The sequence below is a fragment of the Pseudorca crassidens genome, chromosome 3 (assembly GCF_039906515.1).
Source record: "Pseudorca crassidens isolate mPseCra1 chromosome 3, mPseCra1.hap1, whole genome shotgun sequence".
In the NCBI taxonomy this organism is placed as follows: Eukaryota; Metazoa; Chordata; class Mammalia; order Artiodactyla; family Delphinidae; genus Pseudorca; species Pseudorca crassidens.
Genome location: NC_090298.1, coordinates 149,134,480 through 149,154,793, shown reverse-complemented (window position 1 = coordinate 149,154,793; position 20,314 = coordinate 149,134,480). Strand labels below are relative to the sequence as shown.

The 20,314-nt window shown below is 45.4% G+C and overlaps 1 protein-coding gene across 9 annotated transcripts in view; it reads left to right on the top strand.

Annotated features, from left to right (window-relative positions):
- TENM2 (teneurin transmembrane protein 2) overlaps positions 1-20,314 on the top strand; it is a 714,433-nt gene that overhangs the window by 469,736 nt on the left and 224,383 nt on the right. For all 9 annotated transcript variants that reach the window (XM_067732909.1, XM_067732913.1, XM_067732908.1 and 6 more), the window contains one exon: positions 10,824-10,946. In XM_067732909.1, the coding sequence (XP_067589010.1) occupies positions 10,824-10,946 (123 nt within the window). The remainder of the gene's footprint in view (positions 1-10,823; positions 10,947-20,314) is intronic.

The following is a 20,314-nucleotide window of genomic DNA, read 5'->3' as shown; positions in this document are numbered from 1 at the left end:
CCAGGGAAGCCCTTTTTTTTTTTTTTAAATCCGGCAACCCTTGTCACTGGGCGTGTTGTATAACTGGTGTCTCATTCTCTTCATTTGTAAAATAGGGATAATAAAATATCTACCACAGGAGTGTCTTATATTAAAGACGAAATGAAATCAGATAAAACTAATGTGGACATTTTAGAAACTTCAGCCTCCAAGATCTAAGTAATAAAAACAAGTGGGGGAACTTTTCAAACGTGTTCATCCTTCTTGAGCTCCAAACATGTGGGTCAGGGAGCATCTCTCTCCCAGGCAGGTATTAGAAGAGACACCAACCCCCGCCTGGAGGTGAATTGGGTTACACCTGAGTTGGGATCTTCCATCGAGTAATTGGGGGGGGGTGTGGGGGGTGGGGAGGGATCACAAGCCAAAGGGAGGAGGAAGGTTAATTATGAACCGTGTTGAGTGTCTTTCTGCTGTCATTGCAATGCTTTGTATAAGCCAAAAATGCCACAGCCACAGTGCTGCTACCTGTTGAGAGAAATGTGTACCTTCAGCAGGAAAGAAATGTTTGGGACTTAAGTGTCACTTCAAGCCCCTGAAATTAGGTCTACCAAGTAAATTGTCAAAAACTCCAAATAAGCCTAATTGTGTCATTTATCTAACTGCAGAGGAAACTGTTCTTTTTTGATAGATTTAGGTGGCTTGCATTCCGAAAAGAAAGTATCCTTTTTTATCCAGACTAGCTTTCTCCCGGTAAAAAGTTGACTGTGTTGATAGTAAGCACATCAGAGAACCAGGACTACCATATTTCTGGGATTTTCAGTTCCTACTGTATGATCAATCCCTGGGAGAGAGAACTAATTTTTGTTTTTAACGTGATGTTTCTTTCCATCAGAATCAACTTTTAAATGTTTTAGGTTAGGCATGTGAAATCCACTTAACTAAAAACCATTTAAGAGAAAGAGCAAGCCCAATTTACTGTAACATGAGATTTTTTTTAATTCCTGAGTTAAAAAAAAAAATCCTTGAGCAAACCATGTCAGAAATTAAAAATTGAAAAGAACATTGGCAGCCTCCCCATGTGCCTAATTTGGCTTTGCTGAACAAATGACCAAATTGAAATGAGAATTACATACAGGATTTGCTCAGCGTCCTTATTTCTTCAACTCATTTCTCACTCCTGAAAAATTACCAAGGTCACACGCAGGAGGGAACACATCTATATGGACCACGACATCCTTGGACCGGGTAGAAATAGAAAAGTGGTGATTTTAGACTGTAGGTGTGAATGAACTTCTGTGGTAGAAGTAATTTGCCAGAGAAACCCGAGCTAATGAATTTAGGATCAGAAAGAACCATAATGCCCCTTTTGTTGACTAATTTAACAGGTTATTTTTGCTTGTGCCCTGCATTGCAAGTCATAGTAATAAAAATCTTAGGTGAGAGGAGAAGGCTTCTCTGCAGTGCCCTCATTGTCTGTTTTTTAAGGCATTTCATTGCCCATCAGCTTCTCTGTCTTTAAGGAGGTGGACGAGACAGTAGAGAGGGCACCAGACAAAGAATCAAGAGACCAAATTTCAAATCCTGGCTCAGCCAGTCATTGGCTGTTGTGGGCACCATCTGTACAGCAAAGGTGTGGACCACACGACCTTTGAGCCCCCCTTGACTGTGGCTCTGCCATTCTGATGGGATGCAGAGAAAAGGAAGCCACAAAGCTGTCTCTGGTGGGGGATTCAGGCCAATGGGGGATGAATATCTAGATGAATATACGTCCCCCATCTTCACTGGTATTGGACTTTGAGCTGACAGTCGTCCTGCTGTGAGTTGGGTGGTGCAGTACTCAGGCCGTAGGTGTCACGGGGCTCAGGTTCAAATCACCCCTCGACCACTTACCAGCTGCATGCTACTTCAGTCCCTTGAGCTTCAGCGTCTTCGTCTACGAGATGGGAGAATAATATACACACTCCACAGAATCGATGCTGACACACAGTAAGGGCTTAATAAAAGTTAGCCATGATCACCATTGTTGTCATGACAGAGTGATCCGAGACCCAACGGGAAGTGAGACACGTTTCTTGAGTGCCTCCTTTGTGTTTGATACTCCCAGGTTCCTGTCTCCTTTATATCACAATGCCCTGCAAGGTCGGTTTGATCACCCCTCTCCCCATAGAGATGTAAAGGGCTGAGAGCATGTGCTTGATTCCATAACCAGCTGCCCCAACTGTGAGCCCTATCAGGGTGGGCAAGGTTCCCAACACCTTTCTGCCTCAATTTTTTCATCACAAAATGGGAATGATAACAGTAACCACCTCCAGGTTTGTTGTAAAGGGCCAATAAAGTAATGTCTACCAAGCGCTCAGCAGAATGTTGGCCCCTGAGTCAGCGCTTTCTAAAAACGTTAGCTTTTATTCTAACTAAGGAAAGCAAAGCTCAGAGAGGTGAATTCATTGGTACAAGTTCATCTGCTTATGAGTAGTAGTGTGGGGATTTGAACCCTGATGGGACTGAATCTCTCAGGGACCCAAGATAGGGAGATAGCTCTTCCTTTATCCTGTTCCTAAGGCCCCCTGCCTAGGCTGCCAATCTCAGGCTGCCTGGCTGTGGGCTGTGAGTTCAATCAGAAGGCTCGCAGGGAGTGGTTTGCTGGGGGCTGCCCGGGACTCAGGAAGGGAAGTGAGTCCAGACTGTGTTTCCCTCGTTTGCTGCAGCTGAGGGAACAGAGTAGGGCCAGCGCCCTAACGGCCACCTCCCAGAACCCCCTCCCCACTCCCTCTTGCAGAAGGCGATTTTTCACGAGAGAGTTCCCCCTCTTTGTTCCAGCACACACACAGCACATCTCCTGATCGATATGACATCTCATCCTCTAAAACATTCATGATGTCTGCTTCCCAGGATTCCGGTGGCCGCATGCTGCGTGCAGCCCACGTCGCCTTCCTTTTGTAGTTGGTGGTCTTGTGGACCGGCCCCCTCTTGAACAGGACCCCTGGTTGCTGTTCTTTAATGAAAGACGAATGATGTTTGGATTGTTGACACTGAATGACAAGCTTCGGGGTCGGGCGGAAGGAAGATGCATTGAGGTGTATGTGTGTGGATTGTGGGGATGTGTTCTGCTATCACAAAAGCTCTTAAAATCCGAGACGGTGATTTATTTGAAGAAAAAAACCTACCGATGTTATCATTCTCTAAAGGTATTTTGATCACATGGGTCCTTTCTTGGAGAAAGAAAGGCTTTTATTTTAGTTCTTTCCAGGAAAAAGTAGCAGCAGGAACGGAGTAGTCTGGGGTGGGAAATGATGCTCTGTATGTTGAATGGCTCCAGGTGTGTATTTATCAGCCCGAGGATGAGCTGGCTCCGTGAACAATGGGATGCCTGGCCAGCATCGCCTGTCCTCCAGTGTACGTTCCTGGGGACCCCCGCACCAGAAACAGAAGGTGGATGTCAGCTCATGGGTCCGTCTTGCGTATCGATCTGCCCGGTGATGCTGGGAGCCAGGGGGCCTTGTTAGAGGTCACCTGAGCACACCAGACACCACACACCCACACTGTTGCCAGCTGCAGTGCAGCAGGTGCAAGGGGACGAAGGGGGCGGGGCTGACACCGGCTTGGGGGCGCCATGCACCCTAAAGCGGCAAGGAGCCCCGTTTGTTTCCTCCAAACACAGGAATTGATTAATCTCATACCACTTCCCGCTCCCTGTACCATCCCAAGCCTGTCACAGGACTAGATTAATATGCTGGTCCCTCCGTGTGGATTCTTCTTGTCTCGGGAACACACCGCTCTCTGGTCCCAGAGCTGTCTCCTGCAACTCTCGCCTCGTCCTCGTGGCAGACATGCAGGCCAGAAAGTCTCCCTGCTTTTGTGAGGGACTAGAATTAGAAAGGCGCAGACAGAATTCATGCCGAGGACCGCTTTAGCACCATAGCTGGAAGATGAGAGAGTGCAGGTAGAGGGGTAAATGCAGGTGCATTTCTCCAAAGCCCCTCTCATTTCCCGTGGTCCTGCCAGGATTCTGGTATCGTATCTACAGCTCACCCTTCCTCGTCTGTGTAATTCCTGGGCCATAAGCTTTGCAACCATTTTGGAAGCTGCAGGCTGGAAGTTGGACACAGGCAAGTAAGTTTTCAGAGCATTCTTAGCAGATAGGTGCACAAATCCCATTACTAGTAAAGGGATTTGTGGGCGTAACTTCCCTGCGGTGCTTTGAAAATTTATTCCACTCAGTGTATTGCAATACAATGGGGCGAAACTAAAAGAAATCACTTCACCAACGTGGTTTGGAAGGGATTTTTTTTTTTTTAAACTCCTTTAAGATTTAAAAATTTTTAACTCCTTTAAGACTTGGAGCATTTCTGAGAATGTTATCCCTCATGGTTTTGTTTACATCTCTTCTTTTAGGCAGAAGGTCATTTGGGCACTGGCAGCCTTCCTAAAAAGGATAATTAATACATTAATACATTGCAGTGGGCCTTCGTCTCTTTAAGGAAGACCCACTGTACTCTCCTGCATCCCTGAAGCATGATAAGCAAACTCACCAAGGAAAAAGTCACCAAACATATTGATTGTTAGCCAGCAGGACGGTAAATTGAAGTTGTCCAACAGATTTATTTTCTATTGACAACGGCGATTCCTTTAAGTTAAATAGCAAACTGGTTTTTATATTTATAGAGGACTAATGACTGCTTGCACAAGGAGGTGTCTGTTCCCGAGTGAGCCTTGACAGTATTTAGTACGTGGTTCTGTAGCCCACCTGCCTTGTTCAGTCTTGGCAAAGTAGTGATTCATTTAAAGAACTCCAAGGGCCTGACGGCCTCCAGTGAGGACTCAGAGAGAGTGAGTCACTAGCAGGAGAGCATGGTGGTTGACTCTGCAGGTACAAGTGTCTCGGTCTGAATCCCAGATTTCCCACTTCCTGGCTGTGTGATCTTGGGCAAGTCACTTAACCTCCCTAAGCCTCAATTTCCTCATCTAGAAAATGTAGATTATATTACCACCTCACAGGGTGAAAATGAAAATAAATGAGCTTTCTTCCTCTTCAGAATCCTCCAGGGTCATCCCACCTCACCCAAATATAAGGCAGACCTCTTCCAAGGGTACCCATTCCCCACCACTGATCCCCCCCAGCACCCCACACTCTCCTTTTCCCCTAACTTCACTCAAACCTGATGTCAGCATGAATTGCTTTCTTACTTCGTTCAAGCCTTGGCTCAGGTTTACCTATCACAGGCAATCATCTTTAATTGGTCTAGAATTAAACCAAAAAAGTTCAAGTTCCCAACCCCTATGCCCTGGCATTCCCTAGCCCCGTACTCTACTTTTCGCTTCTGTGTTTAGTTTCTATTTTCCCCTGAGGGCGAGGAACTTGTCTTGTTAACTGCTTTATTCCTGGTGCCTGGGAATACACACCTAACACACTGTAGGGGCTCAATAAATGTCTGCTGAATGATAAATGATGAATAAACGATGCAAATAATGTAATTAGCCCAATACCTGGCACAGTCCCAAAATAGATGTTCATTGTCACCATCATCGAGGAGGCTCATTGGCAGTGTGTTAATTTTCACTACTACTTGCAAAAGTGCCTTTACAGATCGCCTGGGCAAGTTCGAGGTCAGCACTGGTGCATTTGAGCTCGGAGTATTCCGCTGCGGTTTTTTCCGTCATCTAGGCAGGGGCCCTTTCAGAATTGGCTACATTTCCCACGGGAGCCCTGGCATTGTTGACTAAATCGGGTGATGTCAGGGTGGGGAGACCCAGCCCTGACCCTTCCTATCATCCTGCCTCAGTCTCTGAAGGAGCTTTGCCGTCATCTCTAAGGCCCTTGTGAATCTGATCACAGGTTTAGCCACAAGACCTCCTCCCCTCCCTAAGCTCTGCTTGGCCTGAAGTCTTCCATTTTCAAAGGGAACGCCCAATCTCTTCCTCCAGTTATGTATTGACAAGACTGATCTTTAAAGATACCCCCGGTTCCTGGGGACCTGCTCGGCAAACGCAGAACACCCGTGGCCCCCGTGTTTGCCCTCTCTGACAAGCAAGGGCTGAGCAGCTCTCTGGGAAGCGTTGCTGACATATTGATTGGCCCTCTTGTCAACTTGATCCTCTGCCAGCCAGTGAACATGGAAGGTTCTAAGTGGCACCCAGCAGGGCCCACACATACCCTAATTACTATTTCAGACAACCCCCGTTCCAAGCTGCCACTTTTCAAGGCCTACAGTCTCCTTCCTTGTGGTTGCTGGAGAATTCTTTTACCTGCCGCCAACCCCTCCCTCTTCGCTTTGCTTTGGCTCCCCCTGAGTATTTCTATCGGACCCCATCTGGCACAAACGCAGGCAACTTCAGTAAGAAAATAGCACCATAACTGCAGGTAGGTCTGTTTAGTATTCCTGCTGAAATCTGGGATCTGTGTGTGGTCTGTCCATCCTGTCTTGGTTCATTTTCAATACTTGATAAAAGTTTTCTCCAGTTAGCCAGAGGGATACTCTCAGAGTTTGGCTGCCCTATTGTGTTTTTGGTGGCTGATTTCCCAGCTGCCACCTGGATTACATGAACTTCCCCTTGGAGCCTTTCCCTGTTTTGTCCCTGCTGACCCATGGAGCCCCCTTGTTGCATCCCAGGATCTCTCTGGAGCAGAGCCTGTCAAACCATGATAAATTGTGCATTTAGGCTGTCAGTGGGGGGTGAATAACATTAGGGAGAGGGTCTCCCAAACTCATTTCACTTCTGACCCTCAGATGGTCTGAACAGGACCTCTTGGGATGAGCTGCTGGAGCATTTGTGGGGATTGGGGGAGGGGACCACCCCACTGCATCCACATGTCTTTTGGGAGAAAACGATGAGGCCTGTGTTCACCCAACATCTTGAGGTGAAGAAGTGGTACCTCTGGCTACTCTGAGGCTTCTCAGCTTCTCAGTCTGATTCTGAGAGCAGGTCAGAATTGGAGATATTATGACATAGTGTTTAAAGAGCTACTTCTTCTTGTTGTTGTTGTTCATAGAGGCTAATGTAGTGGCCTTAAATATGTGCAGACTCTTCCTGGCTGGGTTTTAGAAAGGATCCTGAGCCGGCAAGTGAATAACTTTAAGGACTGCATGGACACCTAGTGTATAAAAGTGGAATTTCTCATTTACCGGCTACTTGAACGTATCAGTCAAGATTGGCTCAGGCATGCTGCTGTAACAAAGAACCCCAGACTCTCCATGGCTTACAGCAGTAACAGTTCCTTTCTCCAATCACTCTGTATTCTATCACTGGTCAGCCGTGGCTCTGGACCGTGCTGTCCTCGCTCCAGACCCAGGCTGATGATGTGGCAGAAGGAAAAGGGATGCAGCGTGTGTGGTGAGATTAATAAGGTGAGGAACTATGATGTAACCCCCCCCTCAGGAACGGGGTGCTGACTGTACAAAATTGGCAATTCCTCAACCACAGGGAGATGGTCATGAGTTGCAAGAAAGAGACCGGGTTTGCCGAGATTCCACTGCAAACCAGAATTTGTAACCAGATCGCTATGAAATATGAAGCAGCCAGCTGCCTCCCACTGTAATCCTCCTCGTATTCTAAAAGCCCCCTGTGATCAAACTTTACAGTCACCAGCTTCCTCATCTGTGAAATGGGCACGATGACGGCTCCCACCTCAAATGTAAGCTGCGGGTCTTGAGATAGTATCTGTAGAATGTCTACCACGGTGCTGGCCGTAGAAGGGGTCCAAGGACTGGCAGCAGGTATTAATACTCTAATCATCAGAAAGCTTCTCTTTGCAGACCCCTCCATGTAGTGGCCAGCACTGTTTCATTCCATCCTTCACACCCCTGTGTTACGTGTTTTTTATGTATAAGGAGTATCATGTCCTACAATCCAGCCCCTCACATCTGCCCGCATGTATCATTACCGATTCCAATGAACACTCATGGAGCACCTTCTATGTTCAAGATACTCTGCTATCAGTAAATCTTCGGGGGGGGGGGCAGTTGCTGAACCTCCCTCTGGCCCTAAGCAGCTATTATCCTACCTGTAAAGGGAAACCTTTACAAAAGGTAAAGAGAGAGAGACTGACTGATTTCTCAGCCCCCACCATCAAGCAAATCCCTAGCAGAATGAGAAACAATTCTCATTAGTCAGGAAACTCATTTACTTCACAGCTCCCTTGGGTCTTTATCCTAAGGACACTTTAGTCCATCCCCACAGGCCAGAAAGATATTCTCATTTTCCTACCGAAGTAAGAGACAAGGAATAGCTGACCAAGAAAAAAATAAAAAGTGCAAACAAAAGCCTATTTCAGACTCCCCACAACACCCCACCTACAAAAAAAAAAAAAAAAAAAAAAAAAACCAAGAGGAGGTGGTTGTACCCCGATATAGTTCTCACTTATTTACTTATTGTTCAATTCAACAACAGAAAGTATGTCCAAACTTGAGTTTCATTTTTCAACTTGAGTTGCATCGCTTCTACTGGGAGGACAGAGCTTATGCACCGTGGATTTGGCTTTTGTCCTTTTTCCATCTTCATCTCACTTTCTTATTTTTCCTTTCACTTCTGGGAGTCGTCTGAGAACTTACTTGTGTACTCTGACCCGAACTCTTCTCACCCCATCTGTGGTCTTCTTGTTTTCAGAATACTTTTTTTTTTTTTTTTAAATAAAGAGATGCTACGGAACCCAAGATAAAAGCGGGGGGGGGGGGGGCAGGCGTCTTTGCAAACGGAGACCACCGTTTCGTGGACGCCCTCGGTATATCCAGTAAGATCGGGGTATTGCTTGCTCTCTGATCTCCCAAAGCTGATGGTTGCAGTATGTTCTGCACCTTGGAATGACAAGATTGAGTACCAGGAAAGGGGAGCAGTTTTGACAAGAGTTTTCATATTGATGGGGCGCTGGGGAGGTTGTCATCTTTGCCTGATGGACCCATCACTTCCGTTTCTAGATATGAAAAATCAAAGCTCTGTAAGGCCTGGGCCCCAGCTGGATCTGCAGTATCTATCTGTGTCTCTGTTAAAACGCAGAGACCCTCCTTGAAAGAACTGCATCTCCAGTGCAGCAGCAAAGCTGGCTCGAGGCAAGCGCCGATAACCCAATAGTATGTTTTTTTGGAAATCTTTTAAAAATAGCTAATTCCTCGGCTCCCTTCACCTGGTAATTACAAATCAGAAGCTATCGTTCTCTTGAAGCTGCCACGATTAGTTCTCATGTCCTGACCTCTGTACAGTGAAAATATGTCATTATTTGAGGCAATCGAATCTGGCCTCTTCAACTAAGTGACCTACATAGAACAGATAAACTGCAGGAGAAAATTAGGTGTTACACAGACAGAAAGTGTACAGTAAATGTCACTTACTCTTATTAGCATGTATCATCTCGAAGAGTTGCAGTAGTGAGCCTTGCACTTCGGAGTAAGGTAGAGAAAGAAAACTTGGTTCTGAGGTGGGGTTGTGTGTAAGGAAAAAGCAGATGTACACGCAGGGACACCTTGCCACCTTCATCCATGGCCATCAATCTGAGCTGTAAGGTTTGACGATAAGTTTTTAACCTTAAAAGAATGCAGCCTGACTTTAGGTGGTGGTAAGCAAGCAGAATTAATTGCTGTGTGAACAATTTCCTAAGCATTGTTAATTGCGTTTCCTGTGGTTAATTGTTTCTCCCATCCCCACCTCATACTAGGAACCTTTCCCTGTCAACAGCCCTTTCCCTCCTGCAGTGCTGGAAACGTAGCAAAGGCATCAACCTGTGTCTGGTTGAAATGCCAGACAGACATGTGGTGGTTATTGCCTGGCTGAGAAATATGCAGGGGAAGGAAGTCCTTATTTTTTCACAAAGGAAGCATTCCTTAGATACGGACTTTGAAAGAATGCAGGTGTGTGGAACTTGCCTTTTGCTCCACACAGTAAGAACAACTCACCAAGAGCCGTCAGACATAGGGGGATATTGGCTTAGCTCAACTCACCGGGACGTGGGCAGTTGGCACCAACAGAGTGACAAGGACCACCAGAAGGAAGTTTGGTGTCTGGAGGTTGGAGGTTGTACGGGAGTAAAACGAGAGTTTTGTAGGCGTGCTTGTTTGCTTAGCAAAGAAGAGGCAGTGCTTCAGAACTCTGTGTCTCATCTTGGACTGTGGGGAAGGGTAGAGACAGGGCAGGTGAGAGGGAGAGAGACAGTGAATCACCATAGTACTATTTCCAGAAAAGGACTCCATTCCATCACTACCCCCAAGCTTTCTCCATAGGCTGAAAAGATGTTCACTTGTCAGGAAGAGGGCTGGAGCGGAAAAATCTTTTTCAAGTTTGAAACAGGGAGGTGGGCTTTACCGTGGGCCAGTACTACTGCAGATCCTGGAGGCTGCGTTGGTATTTCAGCACAGGTATAGTCTCGTCTGAACCAGACCAGCAGGCTGGCCCTGCTGGGGGAGCCTTGATTTGAAACAGATTTAGATTGTGAGCAGTTTGGGGGAAACTATTCTTTTCAATGCCCCTGGACCACCAGGCTATCAACAGCTCTGTCCGGAGTGCAGGAAAGGCTGGGAGGGATGGAGAGTGCCCTTTACAGTGATCCCAGAGGGGCACTTTCCCCTTTACGGTGGCACCATTGGAAGGTCCGGGCTTTGTTTTCCCCTCCCTCCTCCGCCTGCCACTGGGGATGCTCTCCCCCTGAGGCTGTTGTTTCCTTTCCACTGGAAGAGGAAACCCAACTACCCAGATCTACTTGCCTTCTGTATTTAGCGAATCCCTGAGGCCTGGGGCAAGCCAGTGTTGAACTGCAGCTTCCTTCAAAGGCAGTCGTTTGGAAAAGGCACCTGGCCCTCCCCCTTGACATCTGCATTGCTGAATTCTCTATTCATGTTTTCATTACTTTGTCTCTCCTGCAGCCATGCATCTGCTCGGACTCAATTGGCAACTCCAGCCGGCAGATGGACACACCTTTAACAATGGGATAAGGACCGGCTTACCAGGAAACGATGATGTGACAACAGCGCCATCTGGAGGCAAAGGTGAGGTTACAGCCGCAGCTCGCCCTCTTGAGGCCACAGGAAAATTCAGAGCTCTCGCCACCTGGTTCAGGTTTTCTAATCCGAATCTTGTAAGGTATGCAAAACGGAGGAAAAGGGGAGAAAAAAAAGCCCTGCATTTTCTAGGTACCCCCGTTCAAAGCTGTCTGCTGTTCCTGTCTGTGAGCTGTGTCTGGCTGGAGCCGCTCGGAGCTGGCGCGGTGCCCGCTCAGAGCCATGTGCACCCCTACGCTATCTGCAGCGACCGGCAGGGTCTGGAGCTGCTTGAAAGCATCTCAAGGCCTGGGGAGCAGCAGGAGAAAGTCCTGCCTGATGGGGAAAGCTGAGAGCAGCAGGCGGCACGGGCCAGTAGACTAGAGCCCTCTCCCCAGGGGAGAGATGCAGCTTCCCCAGGGAGGAAGCACCACCTGGCAAGGCATGAAAGAGAAAGACCCGGAGCTGTTCCGCTTCGGGGGAGAAGAGAAAGGAGTTTTGACAACTCGGGAACAGAGCTTCCCTTGGCAAAACAGTGAAGGGGACAATAGAAATGTTTACTGAAGCAATCAGGCAACAGTACTTTTGCAGGAAAAAAAGAAAAAAATAGGTGCTAACAAGGTGCTAAGAAAGAGGAGAAAAAACAGAACCATGGGGAAGTGGGGACGTGGGGCAATTAAGAGACAACCAACGGCAGCCAATGGCACCATTAGGCAGGCTGGCATGCAGGGTAGGGGAGGATGCTTGACTCAGGACGGAAATCACAAACAGAAGAGATTGCACAGAAGGGTTCTCCAAACACAGAATTTTTCACTCTGCCTCTTAGCACACTAGGCAGTTCACCCGACATTTCTTAAAATACCCCACAGGGATATTTCAGCAATGGTAAGGGAAACATTTATTGGGCACCTATCGTGTGCCAGATTTAACATTGTGTAACTTTAGTAACCCTAAAGGGAGAAAAATTATCTTGGAGAAACCGGGGCCCAGGATGTTTTAGAAATGTACCCCAAATCCAGCAGGTGGGCAGGTACAAATCTGAACTCAGGTCTGTGACGTGTGCATCTTTAAGGGAGCTGTTGGGTTTTTCCTAGATCAGGCATTTTCCACAGAGGATATTCCAGAATCATCTTCCCATAGAGGTGTACATTAATCAGCCCTGAGGTGCTAATGTTGCTTAAATTAGCCTCTCCGGAGCTGTCCTAATGCTTCAGGTGTGCCTTTGCCGTCTTTTGATCGAGGCTTTAAGAGTCGTTCTCCTCATCTATCCTAATCATAACACTAAATTACCTTTAAGTAAGCATGAAAAAGTTTTATCTGAGGATGAAATTATATGCTTTCCATTATCAAGTGACTAAAACTAGACCTGCAAATGAAAAGTATATTTTACCTTAACTGACCCAAAAGCCAGGAGCCAGATTTGCTGGCCTCAGATTTGCAGTCTGCGTATCTCCAGGACTTGACACCGCCTGTAAATGTAACTTCAGTTGCCTTTACTGCAGTGGTTCTCAGCTGGGGTGTTTTTGCCCCCTAGGGGCACATCTGACAAGGTCTGAAGACTCTTGTGATGGTCACATTTAGAAGAGGTGCGACCAGCATCTAGTAGGGAGACGCTGAGATACAGTTAAACAGCCTACAGTGCACAGGAGAGCCTCCTACGATGAGGAAGTATCCCATGCAAAATGTCCGTGGTGCTGCTCTGTGAGAAACAGTGCTTTTGGGGGTCTCTGTTATGTTTGATGCACAAATGTCCTTTAATCTGCAAATCAACACTCCGTTTTTTGAAAAGAGTGCAGAATACACATTTGAAATGTGAATATGCATTTTTTTTGCACAGGGATGTATTTTATGTCCATATACATACTGAGATTACATACAAACACTTTTTTTTTTTTTAACTAAAAAACAATTTTTGGGGGCCGCTCCTCGCAGCTTGCGGGATCTTAGCTCCCCGACCAGGGATTGAACCCGAGCCCTCGGCAGTGAGAGGCCAGAGTCCTAACCACTGGACCGCCAGGGAATTCGCACAAACACTTTTTAAACAGCGTTCTTCACAAAAGGGAATCACTGATAGGCATTAACTTCCATAAGTGAAGGTCGGCCTCTCCTCCCATTTGTGATTAAGCTTCATTTCCAACCCCACTGGAGCCTCCCACGCCGGCAAGACAGAAGATTCCCGGAAAAGAACAGGTCCTAACTAAGAGTATGACGTCTCTAAATGAACAAAGAAACATTTTCCATGGTGTCTTTGGAAGGGCCAGAACTTTTCCCCTCAGAGGCCACCTGCTTTTGAAAATACTGTGTGAGTTGTATAACATCACACATAGCAGAATATTTTCCAAATGAGTTCTGAGCCAGAAAAGAGGTTACCAAGTCATTGTGCAGTGGATTTTGTCGAGAGGACTTTTATGATAAAGTCTGAGCATTTGAAATTGCTTAAAGTTGAAGCAGAACTCAGAACGTCTTCTTTCTGAACGCCAAAACAGTACTCTTCCTGTGACCGAAGAGATCAGATCTCTCCTTAAGTTGTTGTGAAGTTTGGTTTTAAAAATGACTAGAAAGGTTAGTGTTTTCACACACCCGCCTCTTTTTTTTTTTTTAACACCTTTATTGGAGTATAATTGCTTTACAATGGTGTGTTATACCCGCCTAACTCTTTTTAAAGGCGGTGATCCTACGTTTGAATTTCTTTACCCAGTGACCTCCCTCCTCTGCACAATCTAAACCTATACATTTAGATAACCTGGATCAATTCCAATCGACTACTTTTCCAGTGTTTCAAAGAGACAATCAAGATATATTGGCAATAAATTAATTAAATACCACCCTCTCCATTTTTGTGTGCTGTACGATAATCCTTCACTCCGATAATGTTTTAATCAAGATACACCACACATTGCCAGGGAGGTTAATCTTATTAAGCAATTACTAGGTAAGTATCCAGCAGAAGCAAATTAAAATGTAAGCAAAACACAGGCATGTGAGTCCCATCTAAGATGGCATATCGATAGAGATTTCATTACCTGGTCTTTAGGAGTGTTCACACTGCTCAGATTTGGAAAGGAGTCTAATAGACAGGGCAGCCTACACACTCTGATATGTTAGTAGAAACAAAGCACTTGATTAATTGGTTGGGAGAATATATGTTCTTTGGGCTTTGTCTTCCCTTTTCCATTTGTTGCTGTTCACGGTTTATTTTTTCTCCATTCTGTCTTTCAATTAAAACTTAACGTGGTTGATTGGGTCGTGGGATTTCACATCAAGGAAGGGGAGCCCACAGACTGCCAGAATCACTCACCATCTCAAGTGTATTTCTATGTTAAAAGGAACGAACTCATACGTCTTCATTACAAGAGCACGGAACACTTTTTCTATGGATCTGGGAGTAGATAAGCCTTGAGAACGAAGAGTCAATACAGTGTTCTGACCTGGTCAGATAGCATAAGGGAATCCAGTTTGATTGGCTAGGTCCAGAGGCAAAATATACAAGAACTTTTAAAGGGCGTGTCGTATGTAGCCAATTTGTGCACTGATCTTAAGAAAGAAGAAACTCCCAAGTAGAATTTCATGGGTCACTCTCAAAACCTACACTCATTTTACATTCAAGGTGTCCTCCATATCTGGGGTCAGCAAACTGCATCTCCTGGACCAAATCTGGCCAGCCACCTGTTTTTGCAAATAAAGATTTATTGGAACACAGCCACGTTCATTCATTGTCCCTGGCTGCTTTTGCACTCTGGCAGTGGAATTGAGTAGGTGCAGCTGAGCCTAGATGGCCCCCAAAGCCTGAAATATTTACTGTCTGGCCCTTTACAGGAAAAGTTGGCTGACTAGTCTTGATCATGTACAAACCCATTTCTACTTTCCTTGGACTTGTCTGTAACTACAAGTTGTAGGACACTAGGGAGAAAGACAAAACTCCAATATATCAGTTTTTCCTTCTTGACATAAAGTTGGGTATAATATATTCTCAGATAACTTCGCATTGACAGATGCTCTATACTACAGGGCTCTGGGGTTGGTCTGACTAGATGCAAACACCAGCTCCATCACTAAGGAACTGTGTGGATGTAAACAGGTCATTTGCCCTCCCTCGGCCTCTGAGCCATCATCTGTAAAATGGAATGTGAAGGTAGACAATCCTACCACTTCATCTTTTTCCTTTACCCTCTAAGAATGGGGACAAACCCTGATGAAGACTTCTTCTCAACCATGTGCTTGATGAGGTCAGTAGGAAGCAGAACTTCCCGTTCCAAAGGGCCAATGTGCAAAAATGAGCTGGCCAGCTCCTTGCAGCATTATTTGTCTCACTGCAGCTTGAGTTCCATCACTACCGGCATGTCTGTTTTAAGCCCCACCATTCTCGGTTTATAACTCAGCTGTAAACATTTATTTGTGCCTGGAGCACATTTCTTTCCTACCCTTTGAAAAAAAAATCAGAATTTCCAGATGGTATGCAAGTTGGAAAAAAATGGCAAAGACTGTTATTCTGTTTAGAAACATGTTTTTCTACACTTGCCCTTTCAGCAAAAACTTCATAATGATTTTTACTAGTTGGCTTAATGTATGGTACTAGGAGCCAGATTAGCAGGGAGGTTGGTAATTCTTCCTCTGGCTCTCATCAGCCTCTCAGGGAACACAACCCAGGGTTCCAAAATGATCACTTCCCTACATGGGGCTTTTTCAAAGTCGGTGAAGTTCCCCGAAGGACAAGGGGTCATTATGATCGAGCCAGCCACTGAGATACTGCACATCTACTGGCAGGTGCACCAACCACCTACATACCAATGCAACAACTCCCCTCATTTTGGAGGCCGTGCTATCCTACCGTTGTTACAGATGGGTACCACTTAGTGCATCACATTGGTGGATTTCAGCTTCTGATTGCCCTCCACAAGCCGTTCCCAGTTGCATACTTTCTGTTGTACGTGGCATCATCGTGGCTTGACATAGGTATTAATAATGAGATCCAGTTTCCCTTCCTGCCACATTCGCCCTTACTTTCATTGGCATGCTTCTCTTTCAGAGAGACCTGCACACCCAGAGCTTGGTCTCTGCTATCTGCTTGGATACGCCTCTCTTTGTCTCTCTTGTATTTAGCCCAGCGTCTGAAATGCAGTCAGCCTAGTGGTTACGTATGTGGGTTTCTGAAACGGTCGGACAGAGCTTTTGATCCCAGCTCTGCCACTTAAGACCTGTGTGATCCGAAGCGAGTCACTTTACTCCTGTGGTCCTCTTGTCTGAAAAACAGGAAAAAAAATCATAAAGGAATCAGGAGACTACGTGGCAAGTTGTAACCACTCGATAAATTTTTTAGCTGCTATAAATAATACTAATAAACTGAACTACTTATTAATACAGAAGCATGTTCACCTGAACAGTCAGATGTATAAATATCTATTAACACCCTGAGTGACAGAGATTTGGCCATTTTTGTCTAAGATGACAAATTGAGGTTTCAAAAGAAAGGCCATGTGTAGTTCTGAGTGCTGAAGGATTTTATAAAAATCATTACTGCTGTGTGATGTTGTGCATACTGTAACAGCCGCAGTGGACGCTCAGGATGGAAGTCTATTCCTGAAGGACAGACAGGCAACAGCCGGGTGAAGGCTCCTGGGCTGCTGCTGACTCAGACGAGCTAGTGAATCTCATGTCTTTAGGAGAATCTTTTCGCCTATCTTCTGGTTAAACAGAATTCACAGATGGTTGTCCTGATTCCCAAATAAACGGAAACGAGGTGTAATGACTGAAGCAATATTCTGAATTCACCTTTATTTGCAACAGATACAAATATGTGAGGCAGAATAATCTGCAAGGCAGATTTATGCTAGGGTGCCTCCAGAGTTCAGTTTAAGTTTAGGAAGTATTAACATGAGGCTTCATTTCCGTGCTATGACCGTGAGTCCGTTCCCTTTATCACTTGTTTGGGGAATAGTCTTGCTGTTTCCATAAATGAATTATGGCAACATTTTCTGAAATGATTAGCTTCTAATGTGGCTATGGAAGGCTGTTGTTTTGCTCCACATCAGTCTTATTTAACTGGTTGGAATTTTAGGTACGTGTGTCTGAAATAGGCAGTCGCTTCACATTTCCATGAGCAATCTTCCGTGGAGTTATAGACGTGGGCTAGCCTGTGAAATTGATCATTAGAGTGTTGCTTCTAAAATCCCAGAAATGTCATCTTTAAGCTGGAGATGAACCCGCAGAACCAACGTGTCTTAAGCATCTGCTTCTTCGGGCAAAATGATCACCATCTCCACTTTTCACTGTGCAGCTCGTAGATAGAAAGAAAAGTTGGACGTGGAAGCCACGGCTCTGGGAGATGGAGGCTGGACTCCATCCTGTTTGCCAGGACACCACGCTTGGTCATTGCCTAGAACCCAAGGGTGGTGGCCGGACTCACACAGAATGATTACAGAATGGTGTTAAATTCCTCTGTTCTTGATACTGTCGACGCAAAGACTTCAGGCTGCCTAGATAATGGATAATGGGAAAATGACAGACACCCCAACTTTGATGTTGACCAGAGATTACCTAGCACTACAGTCGATGCTTGCGAAATAGTCGTTGCATGAAAATGTGAGTGAATGACCCACCCAGCCTTGCGTGGCACATTCATGGATCATTGTGAAATAAGCACGTGGCTGCCTTCCAGTTGCCCGCCTGAGAAGCAGCTAGAGCCCACGTTAACAGCTGCAGTTTGGGTGTTAAACTGGCCTTTGCTTTCTCTGGACGTAGCACTTTAATTCATGCAGTAGGTACCCCCCCAGGTCTGCAGATGTATTGACCACTCATTGTGTATTGATTTCAGCTGCTCTGCAAGATGTCTGTTTCGTTACAGCCCACTCCAGCCCTGGGCCCTCTTGTAGTTAATAGTGCACTAGGCAGCTGGTACCATAAACTATCAATAAATCATCACATATTTATCCTCCAAATCTGGGATAGTTACAGGTGTTTTGCAGGCAGCACAACAGCTGGATAGAAAGATGTAAAAGTGCCTAGAATTCACGTCCTGTGTTACTCTGGTTAATCCTCAGAAGCAACCCCATTATACAGAGGAGTAGACAAACTCAGAGAGCGGGAGGGATCAGCCCGCAGGCGCACGGCTAGTAGTTCTCAGAGCTGGGATTCAAACCCAGGGCTGACCAGCTCCACATGCAACATTGCCTCCTGAGAACTCAGAACTTCTCAATATGACGACAGCCATCTTGGAGGTAAAGGTAGAAACCATAATTACTTTGTTTCCTTGTTGAGTGACTCTCAATGGCATCCTTTTAGGGGTTAACCATGTTTGTCCTAGAAGAGCTGGCATGGCTCCGGGAGCCCAGGTTCTGATCCTTGTTTGTGGGACTGGGAGCCTGGTCCGGGCTGCTGGCCTCTTTGACCTTGGAGGGCGGCACAGACCTCCTGGACATCAGCCCAGGGATTTGACCTCCAAGGACAGAGTCATGGAGATGGTTCCCCACGCTGGCTGTAGCAATTTACAAAAGGCACCTTTCCTTTTAATCTCTCGGGAGGCAGTATTGGCCTAACTTTTCTCGTCCTTTTATTATTTTTAAAGTTACAGAAGTTATGCCCACTCATTTTGAAGGTTCTTTTTTTTTAAATGTATTTATTTTATTTATTTATATTTTTGGCGGCATTGTGTCTTTGTTGCTGCGCATGGGCTTTCTCTAGTTGTGGCGAGTGGGGGCTACTCTTGGTTGTGATGCGCGGGCTTCTCATTGCAGTGACTTCTCTTATCGCGGAGCACAGGCTCTAGGCGCGCGGGCTTCAGTAGTTGTGGTGCGCGGGCTTCAGTAGTTGTGGCTCGCGGGCTCTAGAGCGCAGGCTCAGTAGTTGTGGCGCACGGGCTTAGTTGCTCTGCGGCATGTGGGATCTTCCCGGACCAGGGCTTGAACCTGTGTCCCCTGCATTGGCAGGTGGATTCTTAACCACTGCGCCACCAAGGAAGCCCTTGAAGGTTCTTTTTTAAGTATGCAGAAAAAGTCTTTTTTCCTTTGGCTGTAAAGGCTATTAGTGTAACAATTGGCGAATTTGAATAAGGTCTATAAATTAGATATATTTGGTTGTATCAATGTTAATTTTCTGTTTGTGACAACTGTACTGTGGTTCTGAAAAAGAATGGCCTTGTTTTTAGGAGAAACACTTGGAAGTATTTCGAGGTAAGGGAGCCACCTGTTTATAACTTAACTCAGTGTTTCAGAAAAAATATATATTTATATACAGAGAGAGAACACAAATGTATGTAACATTTATGGAATATGGGTGAAGGATATGCAGGAATCTTTGTACCATTGTTTGAAATTTTTCCATAAATCTGAAATTATTTCAAAATGAAAATTTTATATATATTAAAGGTATTTATATGCAGATGTATATATATATGTGTATATATATATATATATATATGGAAAAAGTGAAAACTCTTTGCAAAAGAATAATTCAGTTGCATATGTGGAAAGTTTAGTTTGAAAGCAATCACTGGTTTGTTAAAAGGGATGTTACCTTCACTTTCTGATAACCCCTCCCCCCACGGACACCACATAGGCGTCTTTGTAGCACAAACCCAGAGATGACCCTCCTGACTTGCTCTGTAGACCACAGTAGGCTAAGGTGGAATGCCCCTTAAGGTATCCTTGGGTCCAAACCACTCTTACGGAGATAAGGACAATGAGACCTGGAGAGCTGAACTGCCTAAAACTAGCCAGCTGCTTAGTAACAAGGATGGGAGTTCCACAGAATAGTTCATTTACATCCCTGTTCCTTCCACAAATGGTTCGGCATCATAAAGCATCAGGATTAGGACCCTTACCTCTTGGTTGTTAATCCAATGACCTATACACTAGACTCCAGCTGCCTTGGCTCATTTTTTTTGTTTATAAGACTTTATACAAAAGATAAATTAAGAGTTGACTCATGAGTTTTCAGAAGGATTCATAAGGAAGTTTCCTTTAGGTAGTAAATTTCCCCATGGAGCTCTCAAAAGAGAATTTCATTTTTTTTTTTAAAGCCAGTTTCCGTGCAACTTTCCAAAGTAAATCTTTCTTAAGGCTCTCATTTCACCCAGTAGTCACAGGGGTTTTGTTAAAATACCCCATCAGATGGTCAGATAAAACTTGATTCAGTTCAATAAGAATTTATACATGGGTTGCCAGGTGCAAACCACGGAGAACCCAGAGATGCATTTGTAGCCCTGCCTGACCTCAGGGAGCACAGCGTCTAATAAGAGACACTTAGAAAGGCAAGTAAAATCAACATAGTACCCAACAACAGTGCTGCAGTAGAGTTAAGTGTAAATGCTATGAAAACGCAGAGAAAGAACCTATTTATCTGGCAGGAGGCAGGGTATAAAGGATAAAAGAGCTTCAGTGTGA